The sequence below is a fragment of the Sorghum bicolor genome, chromosome 1 (genome assembly GCF_000003195.3).
Source record: "Sorghum bicolor cultivar BTx623 chromosome 1, Sorghum_bicolor_NCBIv3, whole genome shotgun sequence".
Taxonomy (NCBI): Eukaryota; Viridiplantae; Streptophyta; class Magnoliopsida; order Poales; family Poaceae; genus Sorghum; species Sorghum bicolor.
In genome coordinates this window covers 2,061,062-2,079,206 of record NC_012870.2, presented here as the reverse complement: position 1 = coordinate 2,079,206, position 18,145 = coordinate 2,061,062, and the positions used below count along the sequence as shown (strand labels likewise).

General features: G+C 37.5%; 1 protein-coding gene across 2 annotated transcripts; it reads left to right on the top strand.

Moving 5' to 3' along the window:
* On the top strand, positions 4,833 to 6,215 carry LOC110434745. 2 transcript variants are annotated; one of them, XM_021459461.1, is made up of 3 exons: positions 4,833 to 5,180; positions 5,434 to 5,572; positions 5,989 to 6,215. In XM_021459461.1, the coding sequence occupies exons 1-3, from the start codon at positions 5,008 to 5,010 to the stop codon at positions 6,037 to 6,039; spliced, it is 363 nt and encodes a 120-aa protein (XP_021315136.1). In that variant the 5' UTR covers positions 4,833 to 5,007; the 3' UTR covers positions 6,040 to 6,215. The 2 variants fall into 2 exon arrangements, with proteins under 2 accessions (XP_021315136.1, XP_021315142.1); XM_021459467.1 differs by having other exon boundaries at positions 4,836 to 5,180; positions 5,992 to 6,215.

The following is an 18,145-nucleotide window of genomic DNA, read 5'->3' as shown; positions in this document are numbered from 1 at the left end:
TCTAATTATGGGTTAATTAGGCTTAAAAGATTTGTCTTACAAATTACTCTTTCGTTGTGTTTTTAGTTTCGTAAATAGTTTACATTTAGTACTCTATACATATGTCCAAACATTTGATGTGGTGAGAGTTAAAGTTGAACTTCCCAAACCAAACAGGGTTGTCTATTGCTTTCTTCATTCCAAATTGACTTTTGACTCCTAAATTTGATCACTCGGCTTATTAAATAAATTTATGTAAACATAGTCAAATTTAAGTCGTTCTTAAGTCACGACACAAGAATTATAATTTATAATATGTTAAAAAGTCAAACGTCTTATAATTTAGAATGAATTGAGTACATTGTATTATACTATATACTCTATAAAATAACACTAGCTAGTAGTAGTACGTAAAGCAAAGATTTGGTATGGTCCAGTAGGTGTGTAGCCACCCAGGCCACGCCCACCCAGGTGTTATTGACTGACTTGACGCTGGCGTGGTCTCGCTGCTCTTAGCCACATCAGCGAGCGAAGCTTAGTATGGGTGTTGGATGCGATGGATGGATCGGCTTGCTTAGCAGCTAAGGCCGAGCGCGCAACGCAAGTGTGTGTTGGGCGGGCCATGCCCATGCGTCCATTGTGGATTAACCAAAAGGAAGCCGATCGACGGCATGCATGCAGAATTGCAGATGCAATTTGTTTTTCTTTTTCCTCCTAAAAGAAAAGGCGGCAACGCCACACCCACACGTCGGTCCGACTCGGACGGATCGGAGGGTTTTTTTTGGTCTCGATCCGACGGTCTCGCCTTCCGCTCCCGTCGAAAAGCACAGGCACAGGCAGAGAGCTGCTGGCGATGGCGCCGATCCCGATCCGCTTTTTTTTTACCCGCACGAGCACGGGCACGAGCGGAGCGACAGGACGGAGCGGATCCTATACCCATCGATCCATCGGAACGTTCCATCGATAGCTCGGCGGGGTGCTGCCGGGGGATCAATGGGAGTGGGGACCACGTGCCTTTGCCGCGGGCCGCGAGAAATGTTGGACAGTTGATGCATTCAAAAAAAACATAAAAACTTTTTATAAGGCCCTGTTTAGTTCCCCACCTAAAATTTTTTCATCCATCCAATCGAATCTTTGGACACATGCATGAAACATTAAATGTACATAAAAAAATAAAGTAATTACACAGTTTGGTTGAAAATCACGAGACGAATCTTTTAAGCCTAGCCTTAAGTGCTACAGTAACCCATATGTGCTAATGATAGATTAATTATGCTTAATAGATTTGTCTTGCAGTTTCCTGGCGAGCTATGTAATTTGTTTTTTTATTAGTTTCTAAAAACCTCTCCCGACATGCTTCCGACATATCCGATGTGACATCAAAAAATTTTCATCTCCAATTTAAACAGGGCCTCAGACATCGAATTTTATAGTATATGCATCGAGCATTAAATATATATAAAAAATAATTAATTATACAGTTTAACTGTAAATCATTAGACGAATCTTTTAAACCTAGTTAGTCCATTAAATTCTTCATTAATTATATTTTTATAGTATATTTATTTGATATCATAATTTTTTTTCTATAATTTTAATCAAACTTGATGTGTTTTAACTTTTCAAGATTCTTAGAATGACTTATAAATTATAACTTAGGATAGAGAGAGTAATTGGGGACTATCTCTGTAGAACAACAGCCATGATGGTCAGGAGGCGGTGGCGAAGCCACATGTTAATTTGGGGATGTAAATGCACCCTCAAAAAATTATAAAAACAGTAATTATGTCCAAAAATTCACCATAATACACCTTTTATAAAAGATGTCTATGCACCCATAAGTTAAATGCATTCTTTTCTAATTTGCTCTAGCTTCGCCACTGTCACGGGGCCATATTCACGGTGCGTTTTCATGTGCAAGCATCTTCCACGTTGCTACATAAATTGAGAAGCAGTAGTTTAAAAAATAATAATTAATCTTCGAGTGAGGTTACAGTAGGTCTCTGAACTTGTCATACACGTCTAGTCCCCGTTTCCATTTTCTGGGTCCTTGAAGTTTGTTTGGGTCTCAGCAGGCATTCAAACGGGTCTAACACCTACCCGTGTTTTTTTCCCCCAAGAAGCAACCTTTATTATTAGGCCTTGTTTAATTTCCAAAAATTTTCAAGATTCTCTGTCACATCGAATCTTGCGACACATGCATGAAGCATTAAATATAGACGAAAACAAAAACTAATTACACACTTTGCATGTAAATCGCGAGACGAATCTTTTGACCCTAGTTAGTCTATAATTGGACAATATTTGTCACAAACAAACGAAAATGCTACAGTAGCGAAATCCAAAAAATTTCGCGAACTGAACAAGGCCTCAGCAGCAGTAAGCTGCAATGAAGGAAATCGTCTCCCAGGATGCATTCTGTAGTGCCATGCGAAGGGGGCAATCTTTCATCATGATTGTTTTGAAAGAACTGGAGGGGGCATGGCCCCTACAGGAATTTTATTAAAGGTAGTTAGGGTAAATTACAAAAGGAAGATTACAGCAAAGGGAGGTAAGAGGAGGCAAAAGAGATCTATGAAACAAAAAAAACACGGGTAGGTGTTAGACCCGTTGCAGCTTCATGATTGGTACAAGATATGATCAGCGAACTACAATCAATCTCACGATGGCCAAACGCCGGGGTTTTTTTTTTGACGGGTACTGTATTTGGGCCACGCCCTGCATGCACCCGTCTTTCTCGTCCCTCATTTTGTTTCATATGCAAAAGTTATAGCCCATTTAGGAGAGCTCCTCCTTTATTCTTCGATGGAGTGGTTTAATTGGATTCCTAGAAAGGAGTAGGATCGGGAGCTGAGGAGAATTAATTATCTGCTAATCCTCATTAGCATATAATGCCATGCTTTAAGAAATATCGTACCTTACACTACAAGAAACTTGCTAATCCGTGATGATTTCTCGATGACGAATTTACAAACCGTCACTAACATTGGTCTCACAAGCACAGTCCGTGACGATATTCATTTTTTCGTCATGGATGAGCCCACTGGATATTCTCAGCCCACTAACTCGTGACGATTTTATCAGGATCGTCACGGTATATGAATTTTGAATTAGTCACACTCTAATTAGCCCAAATTAGTAGGAGTAGGCCTGCTATCAATGTTTAGTGTAAATAAAAATAAAAAATGTGATTGCAAAAGGTATTACACCCAAAAGACAATTTGTTAAATTATTTGAACAAAATAATTTTGTTACTTTGTTATATATTTTTTGCGACAACTTTGTTACATGAATACACTTAAGTAGTTTTGGTAATAGGAAAAATAGGGGAAAAAAAGTGCAGCCATGGCAATTGAGCTTGGAACCTGCGAGTTCAAAACAGTCATGGGCTTACCACTGCGCTAGTTTCGATGGAGTGACATATTGAGATTCTACTTGTTTTTTTAGCAGAGTTAGTCTAGCATTTGGTAAATATGAAAAAAAAGAAGTGCAATCTGTGGGTATCCAATACAGAACACCTCACGAAAAAAAAAACACATTCCCACTCCCACACATATGCTTATATAATTTAGGTATTTATTAAGCCCTTTTATTTACTCATAATTTCAGTACTGTTTTCTCAAAAATTAATAGTAGGAAAACATAATAGGAAAAATTTGCTATAGATCTGGTTCGAACCTGAGACCTGGTAATGGAGAAAAGCAAAACTCACCGCTGCATCCATCAAAGCTTTGTCCCAAATCTTGTTTGTTTGCTTTTTATAGTCTAGTAATAACTCGTACATGTCTCCACAGAGGAACAAGTTCAGTCACGCAAAAATAATATCACGATGACATCTGCGTCAACTTTTTTTTTTGATCAAAAATAAAAAAACAAACTGATGCTTGGACCCTACATGTCATTAGGACATTACCTTTTCATATGAGTTTTATCAGAAAAATAAATTCCTTAAATACTGGAAAATCAATAACAAGAACACAAGCTTTTCTCTTTTTAATCTGTAGTAAAAATTTGTAACAAGTTTTTCTCCCTCATGCTAGCTCCAAATAAGATGATTCTTTTTCCTAAATTCTTCTAAAATCATGATCTACCAATCTGTAGCATTTGTTTGGATGCCAATTATTTTTTTCTTAGTTTTATTTTGTATGGCTTGTTTTTTCATTCACATGTATATATAGAAAGCTCATTAGGAAGCGCACTTTTAAAACGTTTTTTATACACTAAACTTTCCCTACGTGAAGCAGGATAAATAAATACTATCGTGTGCAAGTTTCAAAGTTTTTGAAACCAATTTACTATCCATTGCTCATAAATAGTACATCTCTCACTTAGGAATATGAAACTTTATGAGAGATGTATCAATTTGTGAACAATGTATATGTTCCCTTTGCTAAAATGATCTCAAAATTTTATGGCAAGCTTATACACCCATATTACGCCCCTATGCCAATTCTTAGGACTTTTAGACGACTTCACGGTATTAATGTTTTTTTCGTCGAAGTCACCGAAATAGAAGTTTGTATAATATATGACAAAACATTTCATTTTCCCCCATTTTTTAGGATGTAAGCTCAAATTAAATATTCATTCATACATATTTTTTCTGACTGATGGACATTGTTTGGCAAGTCGTATAGTCCAAATTAGAGTTAAAGCATTGATTAATTTACTGATGAAAATAAAAAATCAAAACTAATCTCTAAAAATTGTAAAACTCAATGCAGCCCACTTAGCAATCCATTCGGCCCGGTCCAAGAAAAAACCTATCAGCTGAGGTATATTAGTCGTCCATCTGAACAGACGGCTGAGATTTGTCCATCTAAAATGAACCCGTATAAACTGACCAAACCCTAGAGCAATCACTCCTCAGTCCCTCTCATGGAGACAAAGGTGACGGCAATAGGTGCTGAGTTAGCGTGCTGGGATCTCATGGCGTGAGGCGCGCAGCTTGCCCTGTGCGATGTAAGCGGCGACGGTGGCCTAGCCCACGCCCATCGATACGACGCCCGAGACCCACGGATCCGCTAGATGTGCGCAACGTGCTGGTCCTTCCGGCGGCCGCCGGCTGTAGGAGCCCTGGACCTGAGGGCTGGCAGCGCGCAGCGCAGCGACCTCGCGCAGGCGAGCGCAAATCAGCGGCGGCGGCGGCGGCCGTCCTCATGCGCGCTTCATGGAACCTGTGCAAGCAAATCATCGTTGAGGTATAGATCTGCTCCCCGGTCCTCCAAATTTGCGAGTTTTTTTATTTCTGGTTCACGAGTTCTTGAGACTACTCCCGCCGGTGTACTAAGTACCCTCGGATGCGTCATCCTTGGCCGGCATGGCAGCATTCAACATTGATGTCGTTCAGTTCAGAGGAGACCGTGTACTCATATGTTCGATTTCCTACTCCCAAGTGTTACCTATCGTAATCCATATCACTTTAACTGACGCATCTTGGTTTGCTGCCGGTAGGAATATGGGCAGAGTTCATGTTGGCCCCGTGCAGGTGCTGGAGTTTGGGCTCCGCAGGACTTCTAGCAGGAGCAGAGGTTCGGTCCACCCTTGTAGAGATTTGAGCAGGTCTGTGTGGTCGGCCAACATTTTTTATGAGGTACATGATCTTTGCCTCGCAGGTGTGATTCATTATGTAACTAATACCAACAATCTTGATAAGCAGGACCAGTTTTCAGTCTGAAATGGTTGATTTGATGTCGATTAGATAATATCTTACATACATTTATCAGTTTTGTTGCTAGCCCAAATGTCTGTTCCATCTGGTGAAAGTGTTCTGCATATTGCATATTTAATTAAACCACTATTCCTGTAACAACCTGATTAATTTATATATTTAATACTCTAGTTCATCTTTATATCCTTTCCATTATCTCAAGTAGGATGTTTTTGCTCAGATTAATATAGCTATTTGTTTCACTGATTGCTGAAAATATTTTCTATTGAGTACTTCCTTGAAACACATGTATTAACTACTAGACTTCTTGCCACTAATAATAACTAACTGTATTCTAGCAGATCGGAGATTCATCGGCTAAAGATGTGGCTCGTGTGGCTCCCGCTTGAAGTCTCATTCCAACTTCTAGATACGTCTAGCTTGCTTAAGCTTGCCAGCTTGCATCAGCATGCCATAGTGCAAGGTTGATGGGATGTTTTATGAAACTTTGTGTGTTAACATGTTGGATGGAAATATACGATTATTATTTTTTATAATGTGTTGCTAGTTGTATACGTTCTGTGTATGTGGGCTGTATGTGCGAAAATGGGCTATGTATGTGGGTTGTACATGTTGTGGTAGTGGGCTGAAAATTGTGCTGCAAATTGGTTATGAAATTGGGCTGCAAAATGGCTGAAATTGGGCTACTAAACTGGCTAAAAACAGAAAAATAAAAACTGTTGGAATTCGGCTAAAAATTGGCCCATCATTAAATTTGGTCTGTTAATAAATCGGCTGAGATACTATCCACGTCATCATCCATGTAAACATATAAGATGATGTGGCAATTTATCTGTGACAGTTATTTTTCGTCACAGGAAATGGACTTGGGCTGGGCTAACTAGGCTTCGGGCTATACCGTGACGGTTTAAAACTGTCACTGATTTCATTAATCCGTGATGGATATTGGTAAATCGTCACGGAGGTTAATCCATGACGCTCAATCCGTGATGATTTCTCAAACCATCATAGATGCCTCTTGGTGACGGTTTTTTAGTGATTCGTGACAGAAATTTTTTGTCACCGATTAACAAGATTCTTGTAGTGTTATTTTAAAAATTATTGATAGTAGACAGCCTAAAATATACTTCGTCCGTATCAAATTGTAAGTCATTCTAAGAATCTTGGAAAGTCAAAGCATCTCAAGTTTGACCAAATTTATATAGCAGGAAAATAACATTTATAATATCAACTAAGTATCATTATGTTCTTCATTAATTATATTTTCATAGTATATCTATTTGATGGCATAGAACTTTGTAATTTTTTCTATAATTTTGATCAAACTTGAGATACTTTGACTCTCCAAGATTTTTAAAATGACTTACAATTTGGGATGGAGGAAGTACTTGTGTTTTCAGCGCTGGGGTAAAAGAGTAATTTCGTGTACAACTTAACACTCTTAGCCTATCAAATTAGATACCTTTTGTGAATTTTCATGTTTTATTATGACTTATGGAAGGGTGAAACAAGGCGCTTATAATTGTGGAATTGGTGTTAGATGGCTGAAAACAAGACACAATTTTGGGATGAGAAACGGTTGCGAGATTGCCGGTGTCAGATGCTTAGCATGTTGATTATTGGATTATTATAATGTGAATGTTGTAGCAAATGATCATTTTTTTATCATCAGCCTATTGAACTTTTTGACCAATAACAATTTAGATACTTTTTGTGATTTTTCATGATTCCGCTATTAATGTATGATGACGGAAACTACTGGCGATTTATAGACAGCCATATATTTTGAAATAGAGAGTTATGTTTAAAGATAAATTTGAATTATGTGTTTCAGTGTTAATTTTCTGGTGTTTCATTGACACGGGTGTAAAAGCGATGTTTGGCTACAAACTAAATGTTTGTAATGATACAACATGTGTATAAAGTGTCATTGTCTTATTGTTTCCCGTTGCATCGCATGGAAAGGTTGTTGTCTTATTGTTTTGTGTTGCATCAGAAAGGTCTATACAGTAGAGTTGGTGAGCCTGCGACGCTGCACTCCATGACTGTTAATTTCATGAACTTTGCTTTTTGAATGTCATTTTAGAGTTGTTGTCTTATTTCTCGTTCGTTCGTCTCCATCCAACAACAATTCTCCTCGCCGTCCTGGTCCTCACCATTCGCCGTCCACTCACCAACCAATCAACAGAACCGAGAGAGAGAGAGAGAGACACATGGATAAAGAGACATATGCGTGTGCGTTACATTATTGTACGTGATGATCGAATAATGGCATATATCTCTCGATCTCCCTCTCTCTCCTCCCTTTTAATAATCTGGCGGTACTGGTCCGGCGAAACCGACGACGTGTCCATTGAAAAGGAAACGAATTGAAGGGGCTGCTCCGTCCGTGTCCGATCGAGTGGTCACGTCTCGCGTTCGTGCCACATGTGTCGACGCGAGGCGCGCGCGAGAGAGAAAGGAAGAACTGGTGTAAGCGCGCGTAGCGGGCCGATCCATCGCCACCGTGCGTACGTACGTGCAGCCTAGGCGTGCTCTAGCTAGTTCATCGCCGCCACAGCCAAAATATATAAAAAAGCAACCCCGATAAAGCGCGCGGCTGGACCATGCATGCACGTACTATACGGTGTGCCCACGTATAGTGAGTGCTTTGCTTGGTCCGGTCCAACACGGCTGCAATGCAAGCCTCCAACCCGACCAACAATATAATGCAATGCAAGCCTCCATCGGCCGGCCACCCATCGTCCTATTGCCAAGCCGGCCAGGTTCAATTCATCAGACGTACAGTACCATGTATCATGGCTAAGCTTCTTCCGGCCGCATGACCTTATAATTAGCTCATCCTACTACTACTATTCGCTTGATCGAATCTTTACTTTCAATCATAACTTTTCTGCCGAGCGAGCCTCCTGATATCTCTTTAATTAATTTACCGGAGCTCTTTAAGTCCGGCCCTGATATTTTTTTTTTCCACGATCAGGTCATTCACTCCTTTTTCGTTAGGAGGAGAAAAAAAATAATACACTTGAGTGGACATAGAAAATAATACAGCATGGACGCATTCTGCGAGATGTTTCTCTCCTTCCACAACATTTCTCCCCACAATCAGGGAACGAGGCGAGCACCACCAGCCCGACCGGCGCCAGGATGTGGTACCACAGTTCACTAGCGACGATGCAACCCGGGAAGAGATGCTCGTGAGTGTCAGGTTCTTGGCCGCAAAGCGCGCAAGAATCAGCATCATCAAACCATGCCTGACCTATTACGTAATAGAGCATCCGCAACAATCTTTCTAAAACTTCAGTTTAAATCATAATTTACATAAAAATTATTTTCTATGTCTTTCTACTCTCCAACAATTTTTCTATATCTTATTTACATTCTAGAGAGAGTCGGTCTTCTTTTCTATCTTTGATTAGCAAAAAATTCAGAATAGAAGATGACCTATATTTTGATAACCAATTAAAAAAAGCTTTTGGAGGGAATTTTTCACCAAAATCTCTATTGTTATCAATTAGGATGGATATAGAGAGTTTCTTAGAGTTGCTCTTATATTCCTAGCCCATGTTTTTCACACCCTCCATCCTACATATAGCACAACACGCCACATGGTCACTCCAGCTCGTAACAAATACTCCCTCTATGCACAAAAGATGTAAAACTATGTGACTTTGTTTGACATTATTATCTTCAGAATTATGCTACTTATCTCATATTATAAATGTTAATACTTTTATATAACTATGGTCAAACTTTAAATTACCTGCCTCGTAAGAAAGTGAGAATTGTATCTTTCACAAATGGAGAGAGTATTATAGAGAATGTCGGTCAGTAAATTTAGCATAGAAAATGTGTGAACTAAAGTATTCCATGTTGTTTACATGGGCTCGGTTTTTATGCTTCAAGGTTATCATTCTACGGTCCTGTTTTGCATGTCTCATTAGTGAAGCCAAAAATTTTTTGGCTTTAGCTCCATAAACAACTCTATCGGTGAAGCTAGAGCCAATTTGATAAATTGTTTGAGAAAACAACTTCGCATGTAGTGCTCCTTAAAAACGACACACCGGACAAGGATAAACCAAGTACATGCCGTTTGTTGATTAGTGAAAAGAAACATGTATTGATAGAGACGATCGAAAACACTCGAGTATAAATATAGGATTTTTTTTTACAAAAAATAACATCACGAATTATGAACAAACGACAGTAGCACCCTCACGATGACCACTCCGTTGTATGCACTAAGTACGTACGCACATGAGACGAGATGAAGTATTTCTTTTTGGAGTAATAGTTTGGTAGACGAGAGATTAAGCATAGAATGCAATCATAGATGGCATCTGGTTATGAGGAGCATGAACGCAAGATTTTTTTTTTTTTGGGCGAAGGACGCAAGAGCTTTTTCCGTGACGACAAGCCAGACATTGCACACCTGCTTGTTCCTGTACCCGTACGGCCGTACTAGCTTGCTGCAGCGTTGTATTGCGTGCATGACTCCTTGGCCTGCCCGGAGCTGTGTCGCGGAAAATATCTCTATCTACGGCTTTAGTTAAAAAAAATAAAAAAAATCAGATTTTTCGTCAAATCAAATCTTACAGCATATGTATAAATTATTAAATATAGACAAAAATAATAACTAATAATTATATAATTTATCTGTAATTTACGAAACAAATCTTTTAAATATAGTTAGTACATAGTCGGGTAATATATAAATAAAAGTGTTATAATGTCTATTTTATAAAGATTTTTGGAACTACCTCGTTGTCGTTGTTGCTCCTTGGAAAGGAGGAGCTGACTCAGCCGAGTGAGATATTTTGTGGTCTACAGTGGAATTGACGGACCGAAATACAGTAGGGACTTGGCTGATGAAACGGTTGCTACTGCCCATTCCCATGTAGATGTAGGAGTAGTTTTTGCAGTGCATTGTGCACGATTTCGCCAAAATTCAGGGAAGAAATCCATGGGTTCCAGTCCCAAAACGGATTCAAAACGAGGGTGTGGGTTCATCATTTTTAAAATTAAGGGAGTGTTTAAATTCAAGGGCTAATATTTAGAGGTGTCACATCAATATCATATGAAGTATTTGGATAGTAATAAGAAAATAAATTATAGAAGTTCTCACTAATCCATAAGACGATTTTATTAAACCTAATTAAGTTGTTATTAGCAATATGTTTATTGTAGCACTACATTGTCAAATCATAAATTAATTAGGCTTAAAAAATTATCTCGCAAATCAATCATAACCTATGCAATTAAATATTTTTTAAATTTATATTTAATACTCCATACATATGTTATTTGATGCGATAGGACTAAAGTTTACTCAGGCCTTATTTAGTTTGTGATTTTTTTGATGTCACATCGGGTATACCGTCACACATTTAAAATATTAAACGTAGATTAATTAAAAACATATTACATAGCTCATCTGAAAAACAAATTTATTAAGTCTAATTAATCTGTCATTAGCAGATGTCAGTTATGCTAGTAATTATAGTTAAACATGAACTAACTACGCTTAAAGATTTTATCTTTTAATTTATAATTACATTATATAATTAATTTTTTATCTATATTTAATACTTTATCTATTTATAGAAAATGTGAAAAGTTGGAGCTAGGCCTCAGCCCCTGGAACACTGTCCCGTACAGAAGAGAGTCTGACGGTGGGGGTAGCATGCGTGGGCCAACGGGTGGTCGCGTCCCACGACCACGGTCCACGAGGCTGAGCACCGGGGGCGCGTGCGGTCCGGCCGTTCGCACGGAATCCCGCGTCCGGCGCACTCCCGCCCAAAATTTTCCCGCGTCCAGCAGTGGTATAGCAGAAGCTGTCCATTCTACAGAGCCCACTTCATTCATATATTCTCCACTTTCATCAACAAAATTTAAAAAGTCATAGCTTCTAAACTAAATATCTAAATCAAAATCCGATTATACTATAGTGTTTCTTATAATAAATCCTTCAAAACAAGATCTCACATGGATATATTTAGATAAAATTTTATTAATAAACATTTATCTTATAAAGATATAACATTTTTCTTTATGATAGACAATGTTCTAGGTTCATAAAATAAATGTTCCATCTTCGTAAAAAAATATTCTCAGTTTAAAAAATAGTGTTCTAGTTTAGATTCATGAAACTGATATTATAATATTTAAAATAAATAAATAAATACATTATGTAAACAAAAAAATAAAATCTAGAGCAAAGCATAAGGAAAAAACATGTAATAGAGAAAAATTTAAAAGAACATCATATGGATAGTTTTAAAACATCCTAAAAATAAACTATAAAACATCACATGTGTACTAAACTGAACATCACTAAATACACTATAAAACACTATTAAATACATTATGGAACATCGTATATATATTACGTGAACATCACTAGATATATCATAGAACACCACATGTGTACTAAGCGAACATCACTAAATTCACAATAGAACATCACTCAACACATTATAGAACATTGTATGTATACTAAGTAAACATCGTTGAATTAACCACAAAACAACACTTAATGTATTATAGAACATCACATATAATACAAAAAAAGATTAATAACAAAGAAAAATTAAGAAATAAAACATGAATAAAAGAAAACATAATTAAAAATTAAAAGAAAAAACAAAATCAAAAGAAAAAAATAAAAAATAGAACATCAGCACTTGAACATCAAAGAAAATAATAATAATAAGAAAAAGATAAAATATACAAAACAAAGGATAATATACAACAAAAAATAAAAATAAAAATAAAGCACAAAAAAGATAGAAAAATAATCAAATGGAATATAAAATAAAAAAAGAAAGAAAAAGGAAAAAATTAAAGAAAAGAAACAAAGAAAGATTAAAAAATAAAACATGAATAAAAGAAAACATAATTAAAAAATAAAAGAAAAAACAAAATCAAAAGAAAAAATAAAAAATAGAAAATCAGCACGTAAACATCACAGAAAAATAATAAGAATAAAAAAAAGATAAAGATACAAAACAAAGAATACTATAAAACAAAAAAAGAAAATAAAAATAAAGCACAAAAAAGATAAAAAAGAACCAAACGGAATATAAAATGAAAAAAGAGAAAGAAAAAGAAAAAGAAAAAGAAATTAAAGAAAAAAATATAGCAAGAAAAATAAAAAGAAAAAAGAAAGAATAAAAGAGAAGAAAACTAACAGCAACGATCGGGAGGGAAAAAAAAAGAAACATAAAAAGAAAGAAAAAAAGAAGAAAGAAAAAAAGAAAGAAAAAACAAAAAACAAAAAAGAAAGAAATAAAAAAGAAAACATACGTACCTGTCAACCTCACGCGCGCGGGAACCATCGCGAGGGAACCATGAGACGGGGTCTCCGGTCAGAACGTTCGGACCGGAAGATTCCCGGTTGAGCACCTGGTACTGGGATCATCCTGGATCCAGCTCCCAGCAGATAGTCAGAAAAGTTGTTCAGATGAAAGATCTCTACACGGAAATCCATGCATCCTCACTTCGGGCAATCGGGTAGTCGATCATTTTGAAAATTTGCTCATAAAAAATCAAGGACCGATCGACCAGTTCAAACAATAAAGACCGAGCAATTTCGATCTTGGTTAGTTCGGTTCGATCTCGGTCACGATCCAACTAATCAGATCAACATAATAGTAAAAAGAATAGTAGAATTTGTAGAAAATTTCAGCAGCATACTCACACACAATAATATAAATGTCTTGCTTCTCTTATTCAAGTACTAACTACAACAGAAGACAATTGATATAGATATCGTAGCACTTCAACAAAATGCCTCATAGTCACAGGTCGCAACAATCAACAGATGCAGGGCTCATGTAGAGTCTCTCTCTATTGAGCGTTGTCTCTCTCTGCAGCAATTAACAGATCGAGTGGCCGATGTCTCTCTCTATCTCTATGGCCGCTACCCGCTGGCTGGCGTCTCAGGTGTGGCGGTGGGGTGCAGGGTGTGACTGGCCGGCTGACTTGTGCTCGCCTGCTCGTGCTCGCCGGTGTTGGGGATGGATGCGAGGTTGCGGCGCGGATGCAGAGGAGGAGCCATGAAGGCGTGGATGCAGAGGCCAGAGGTGGAGCCGCGCGTGGCACGGAGGCGCGCGGCGCGTCGAGACTCGAGGTCAGGGACGGGTTCAACTAGGCAATGAACAGAATGAGAGAAATGTGTTCTAGGGTTTACGTGTATGGGATAATGGGATATGCATCTTTCTTGGGCTTTCTTAATTGCTGTAGAGAACTTCGATTTTCTCGGTTAGTTCGGTTAACCGACATCTATACTTGAACTAACTTGAACTAACTGTACAAAGTTCGGTTAGTTAGAAGCAGAGACCGAACTCATGATCGAAAAGTTCAGACTTGGCCAGTTCGGTCTCGGTCTCGGACAGTTCGGTTCAGTCTTTGGTCTTCGGTTAATTACGTCTGGACTGACATCCACGAACCCAGGTCCTAACCTTCGACCACTAACCATGTTTACTTTCGCACCCTAAAAACTTGTCACTCATCCTATCGAATCTTTCGACATATGCATAGAGTATTAAATATAAATAGAACAAACTAATTGTAGAGTTTGGTTGTAAATCAAGAGACAAATTGTCCATGGTTAGCCAAAATGCTACAGTAACTAACATATGTTAATGACAAATTAATCAAGAATAAATCCATCTCGCAATTTCCTGGCGAGCTATGTAATTTATTTTTTGATTAATCCACGTTAAATATTTCAAATGTGTGCCGACATATCCGATGTGATATCCAAAAATTTTTCTTTTCGCAAACTAAACAAGACCTAAAGAATATAATTATGAGTTTTATAATGGTCAAATTGGTTCAAATTTAATAAAGTTTATAAAAGATAATATTAATATTTATGAATCAAATAAATTTATTATAAAAATATATTCTATTACTAACAGTGTTTATTTCGTATCATAATTGTTAGATTTTTTTATATAATTTTGGTCAAAGTTTAAAATGTTTGACTCATCGAAATGTAAGAATTATATCTTTTTTCTTAGACGGAGGTGCGTGTTCGCTGGTCTAAAAATTCATGACTAAAAATATTGTTCGCTGATTTATTATGAGAAAAAAAAGAAAAAGTATAGCTTATAAGATAAGCGAAGATGAACCATTCAACTCAGACAACCAACGTTTTGCCTACTCCCATGTCAGTATTGGACTACTATGGTTGTTGCTACATCTAGAATCTAGTTGTCCAACTGTGGAGTACTCCACTAAAAAAATAAAGTCGATGGTCAATATGAGTTTAGGCCTTGTTTAGATCTGAAAAGTTTTCGGATTTTGGCCCTGTAGCACTTTCGTTTTTATTTGATAAATATTATCCAATCATAAAGTAACTAGGGTTAAAAAGATTCATCTCGCGATTTACACGTAAACTGTGTAAGGTTTTGTTTTCATCTATATTTAATGTTCTATTCATATGCCGCAAGATTCGATGTGATGGGGAATATTGAAAAGTTTTTGGTTTTGGGGTGAACTAAACAAGGCCTTAGTGTCTCGCCACTCGGATGTTTGTAGGATGTTGAAAGAAATATTTGATACTAATAAAAAACTAATTACATAACTCGATTAGAAACCGTGAGACGAATTTATTAAGCCTAATTAATCTGTCATTAGCATATATAGGTTATTGTAGCATTTAAGGTTAATAATGAACTAATTAGGCTTAAAAGATTCGTCTCGCGATTTTCTACCAAACTATATAATAAGTTTATTTTTTATCTATATTTAGTATTCCATATATATGTCTATATATATTGATGAGATGGGTGAAAACTAAACAAAGTCTCAGAGGCAGGCAAGGTAGACTCGACGCTCGTGCACGAAAACGTGTTCCTACTACACGTAGAATGACTATCACGTTTTCTTTTTCGATCACTACTATCACAGTTTTTCTTTAAAAGAAAAGAGATTCTTTCAGACCGGTCCCAATGGAGGATTTAAGCCTTATTTAGTTGTGAAAATTTTTTGGATTTTGGTACTTTAGTACTTTCGTTTGTTTGTGGCAAATATTGTCAAATCATGAACTAATTAGGATTAAAAGATTCGTCTCGCGATTTACAGGCAAACTGTTCAATTAGTTTTTGTTTTCCTTTATATTTAGTGCTTCGTGCATGTGCCACAAGATTCGATATGACGGAAAATCTTGAAAATGTTTTGGTTTTTGGGGTGAACTAAACAAGGCCCTAAGTTCTAGTTTTCAACTCATTCTATTTTGAAAATAGTACAGAAGAGTTTCATCTTTATAAAATTTTCTTCCACAAAACTATTATCATCTCTTTCTTCATTAATATAGCGTCACATCAACATATTTAGTGCTCATGAAACTCCGACAAAATCCCATTGAGACTGATTTAAGAGGCAAAATTTTTTAACTTTTCCATCCGTTCTAAAATAAATGATCATTTCACTCTTCGAGGGCTTTTATTTTTGAATTTCACTATAAATATAAAAAATGGTATTACCTTCAAATAAGTTTATTATGAAAAATATTTTTAATATTTAATCTAATGATACTTATTACATATAATAAATATTATATATTTTGTACTTATTTGGTCAAAATTTAAAAGGTTTATCTCCTAACAAAATCAAATATGTGTTTATTTCACTGTTCGACTAAACGGTATTTAAACAATTTTGCCCGTTTAAGTGTCTGTTTTGATCGTTTAGCCTGAACCATGGCTAAACAACAGATGACAATTGTTTACTGTTTGAAATAAGAGCTCTTTTACGGTGGTTGAGGTTCTTGATTCGTTCCTAAGTAAATTATTAATGCTAATTGATTTTATGAGAGGAAGGTTGGGATTGTAATTGTGGCTCCTCCCGCACCCCTCGCTGCGTGCAGGCGAACCCGAAAGACGCATCCCCGCCGCCTTGCCTCACCCTCTCCATCGTGCATTGTGCATCATGCATCGCAACCGCCTTGCCATCGCGCATCGGGCAGCAGCACGAAGGCAGACCCACGCCGGCATGACCTAGCGAGCGCCAGCAACAGCAGGTGTGAGGCACGAAGCACTACCCGACAGCGTCTACAGCGTCGCCGGTCGCGTCCTCCTCTTCCTACTTGGCCTTGCCCCTGGCTTGAGCTGTCAGAGTAGGAGCACCACGGTCATGCCGAACGCAGGCCGTAGCAGGAAGCACACTGCACGTCGCGGGCTCAGCGGCGGTAGCGAGCGCGTGGCCGCGGAGCTGCTCCGCCTCTGCTGTGAACCGGCCTTAATTACCTAAAGAAATTTTGAAAATAGAATTATCCCACCGGGTTTATTCCACCAATTTTAGGATGCACTTAGTGCATATGGTCCCCACCATTTAGTACCCACTTGGTGCTTCTCTAATTGGTTCCTCTTAGTTCCTTTGTCCTTTTAGCCGTCGGATCGGCTCACGAGAGCCATCCATTTTTCGACAACCATTGTAAAAATTCTCTTGAGACAAAACTACCTTTTGAAAAAATAATAAAAAAACAAATCATACATAGTAGATTTTAACTCTTAATTTCTCTTATCATATATACCTAATTGATTAAAAATAAATATCTTATCTTACATATATAGTTTGACTAATTGTTCATCAAAGTTTAATTTTTTTCTCGTCTAGTCAAATACGTTTACCATTCCTCAACGGAGGAAGGGTATAAAACACAGAATATTGTTGTGTCCTTTAATTATCCGATAATCCCATCACCATTGCACCACAACCAATTGTCTGCACTTTTTTTTACCCGTGGTGATGCGTGGACGAATCGTAGGAGGACGAGGTGGTAATCCCATGCATGTTTATGTGGCGATTATGCAACAACCGCACACATGCACCGGCATATGATGAATGCAGTCAGCGGCTAGTCATAATATACTCTCCATCCATCCACCCATGCATCTTAATTACAGTGTTATGTTATCTATATATAATCTTTTGGCCACAATATGGCATTAGCATATCTATAGTGCGGTTAGCTCTCTCCCTGATGGTGGCAGCCATGATAGCTAACACCACAAGCGAAGTGATATATGCAGTGTCGTCGAGAGATGAATTGATATATCGATCGAATCGACAACTGGAGTGAATTAATTTGTTAGCTAACCGTGGTAGGTGTGGCCCCGATGGCACACTATTTGGATTTGGATTAACAATTTGATAGGCACGCATGGGCATGGCACACACAAGTAACCATGTTAGTTGATCTTGAAATGGCCATGGAAAGGAGTTTGTGCTATGCACACACGCACACAACTATGTGCATCTTGCATAGTCAATCATAGTCCTTGTAGTTAACTTATGATGTTGTGAGTTTTTTTCTAAAAACAAAGAAGCTCGACTTAACTTATCCTCAATTAAAAAAAGGGAGAATTGGCTGTGGGACATGTAGAATTGTGGCCATTTGCCAGCGGACACTAGGAAAAATTAGATTGCTCAAAGACACTCCGTTTCTTGTCAAATTTGCTGGTGGACACTACGTCTAATCAAACA

Excerpts from the sequence above, each read along its gene's own strand:
- LOC110434745 (XM_021459461.1), top strand. The coding sequence starts at position 5,008 with ATGTGCGCAACGTGCTGGTCCTTCCGGCGGCCGCCGGCTGTAGGAGCC. Across the intron at positions 5,181-5,433 it reads GCAAGCAAATCATCGTTGAG|GAATATGGGCAGAGTTCATG; the intron begins GTATAGATCTGC and ends TGCTGCCGGTAG. Across the intron at positions 5,573-5,988 it reads CGGCCAACATTTTTTATGAG|CAGATCGGAGATTCATCGGC; the intron begins GTACATGATCTT and ends ACTGTATTCTAG.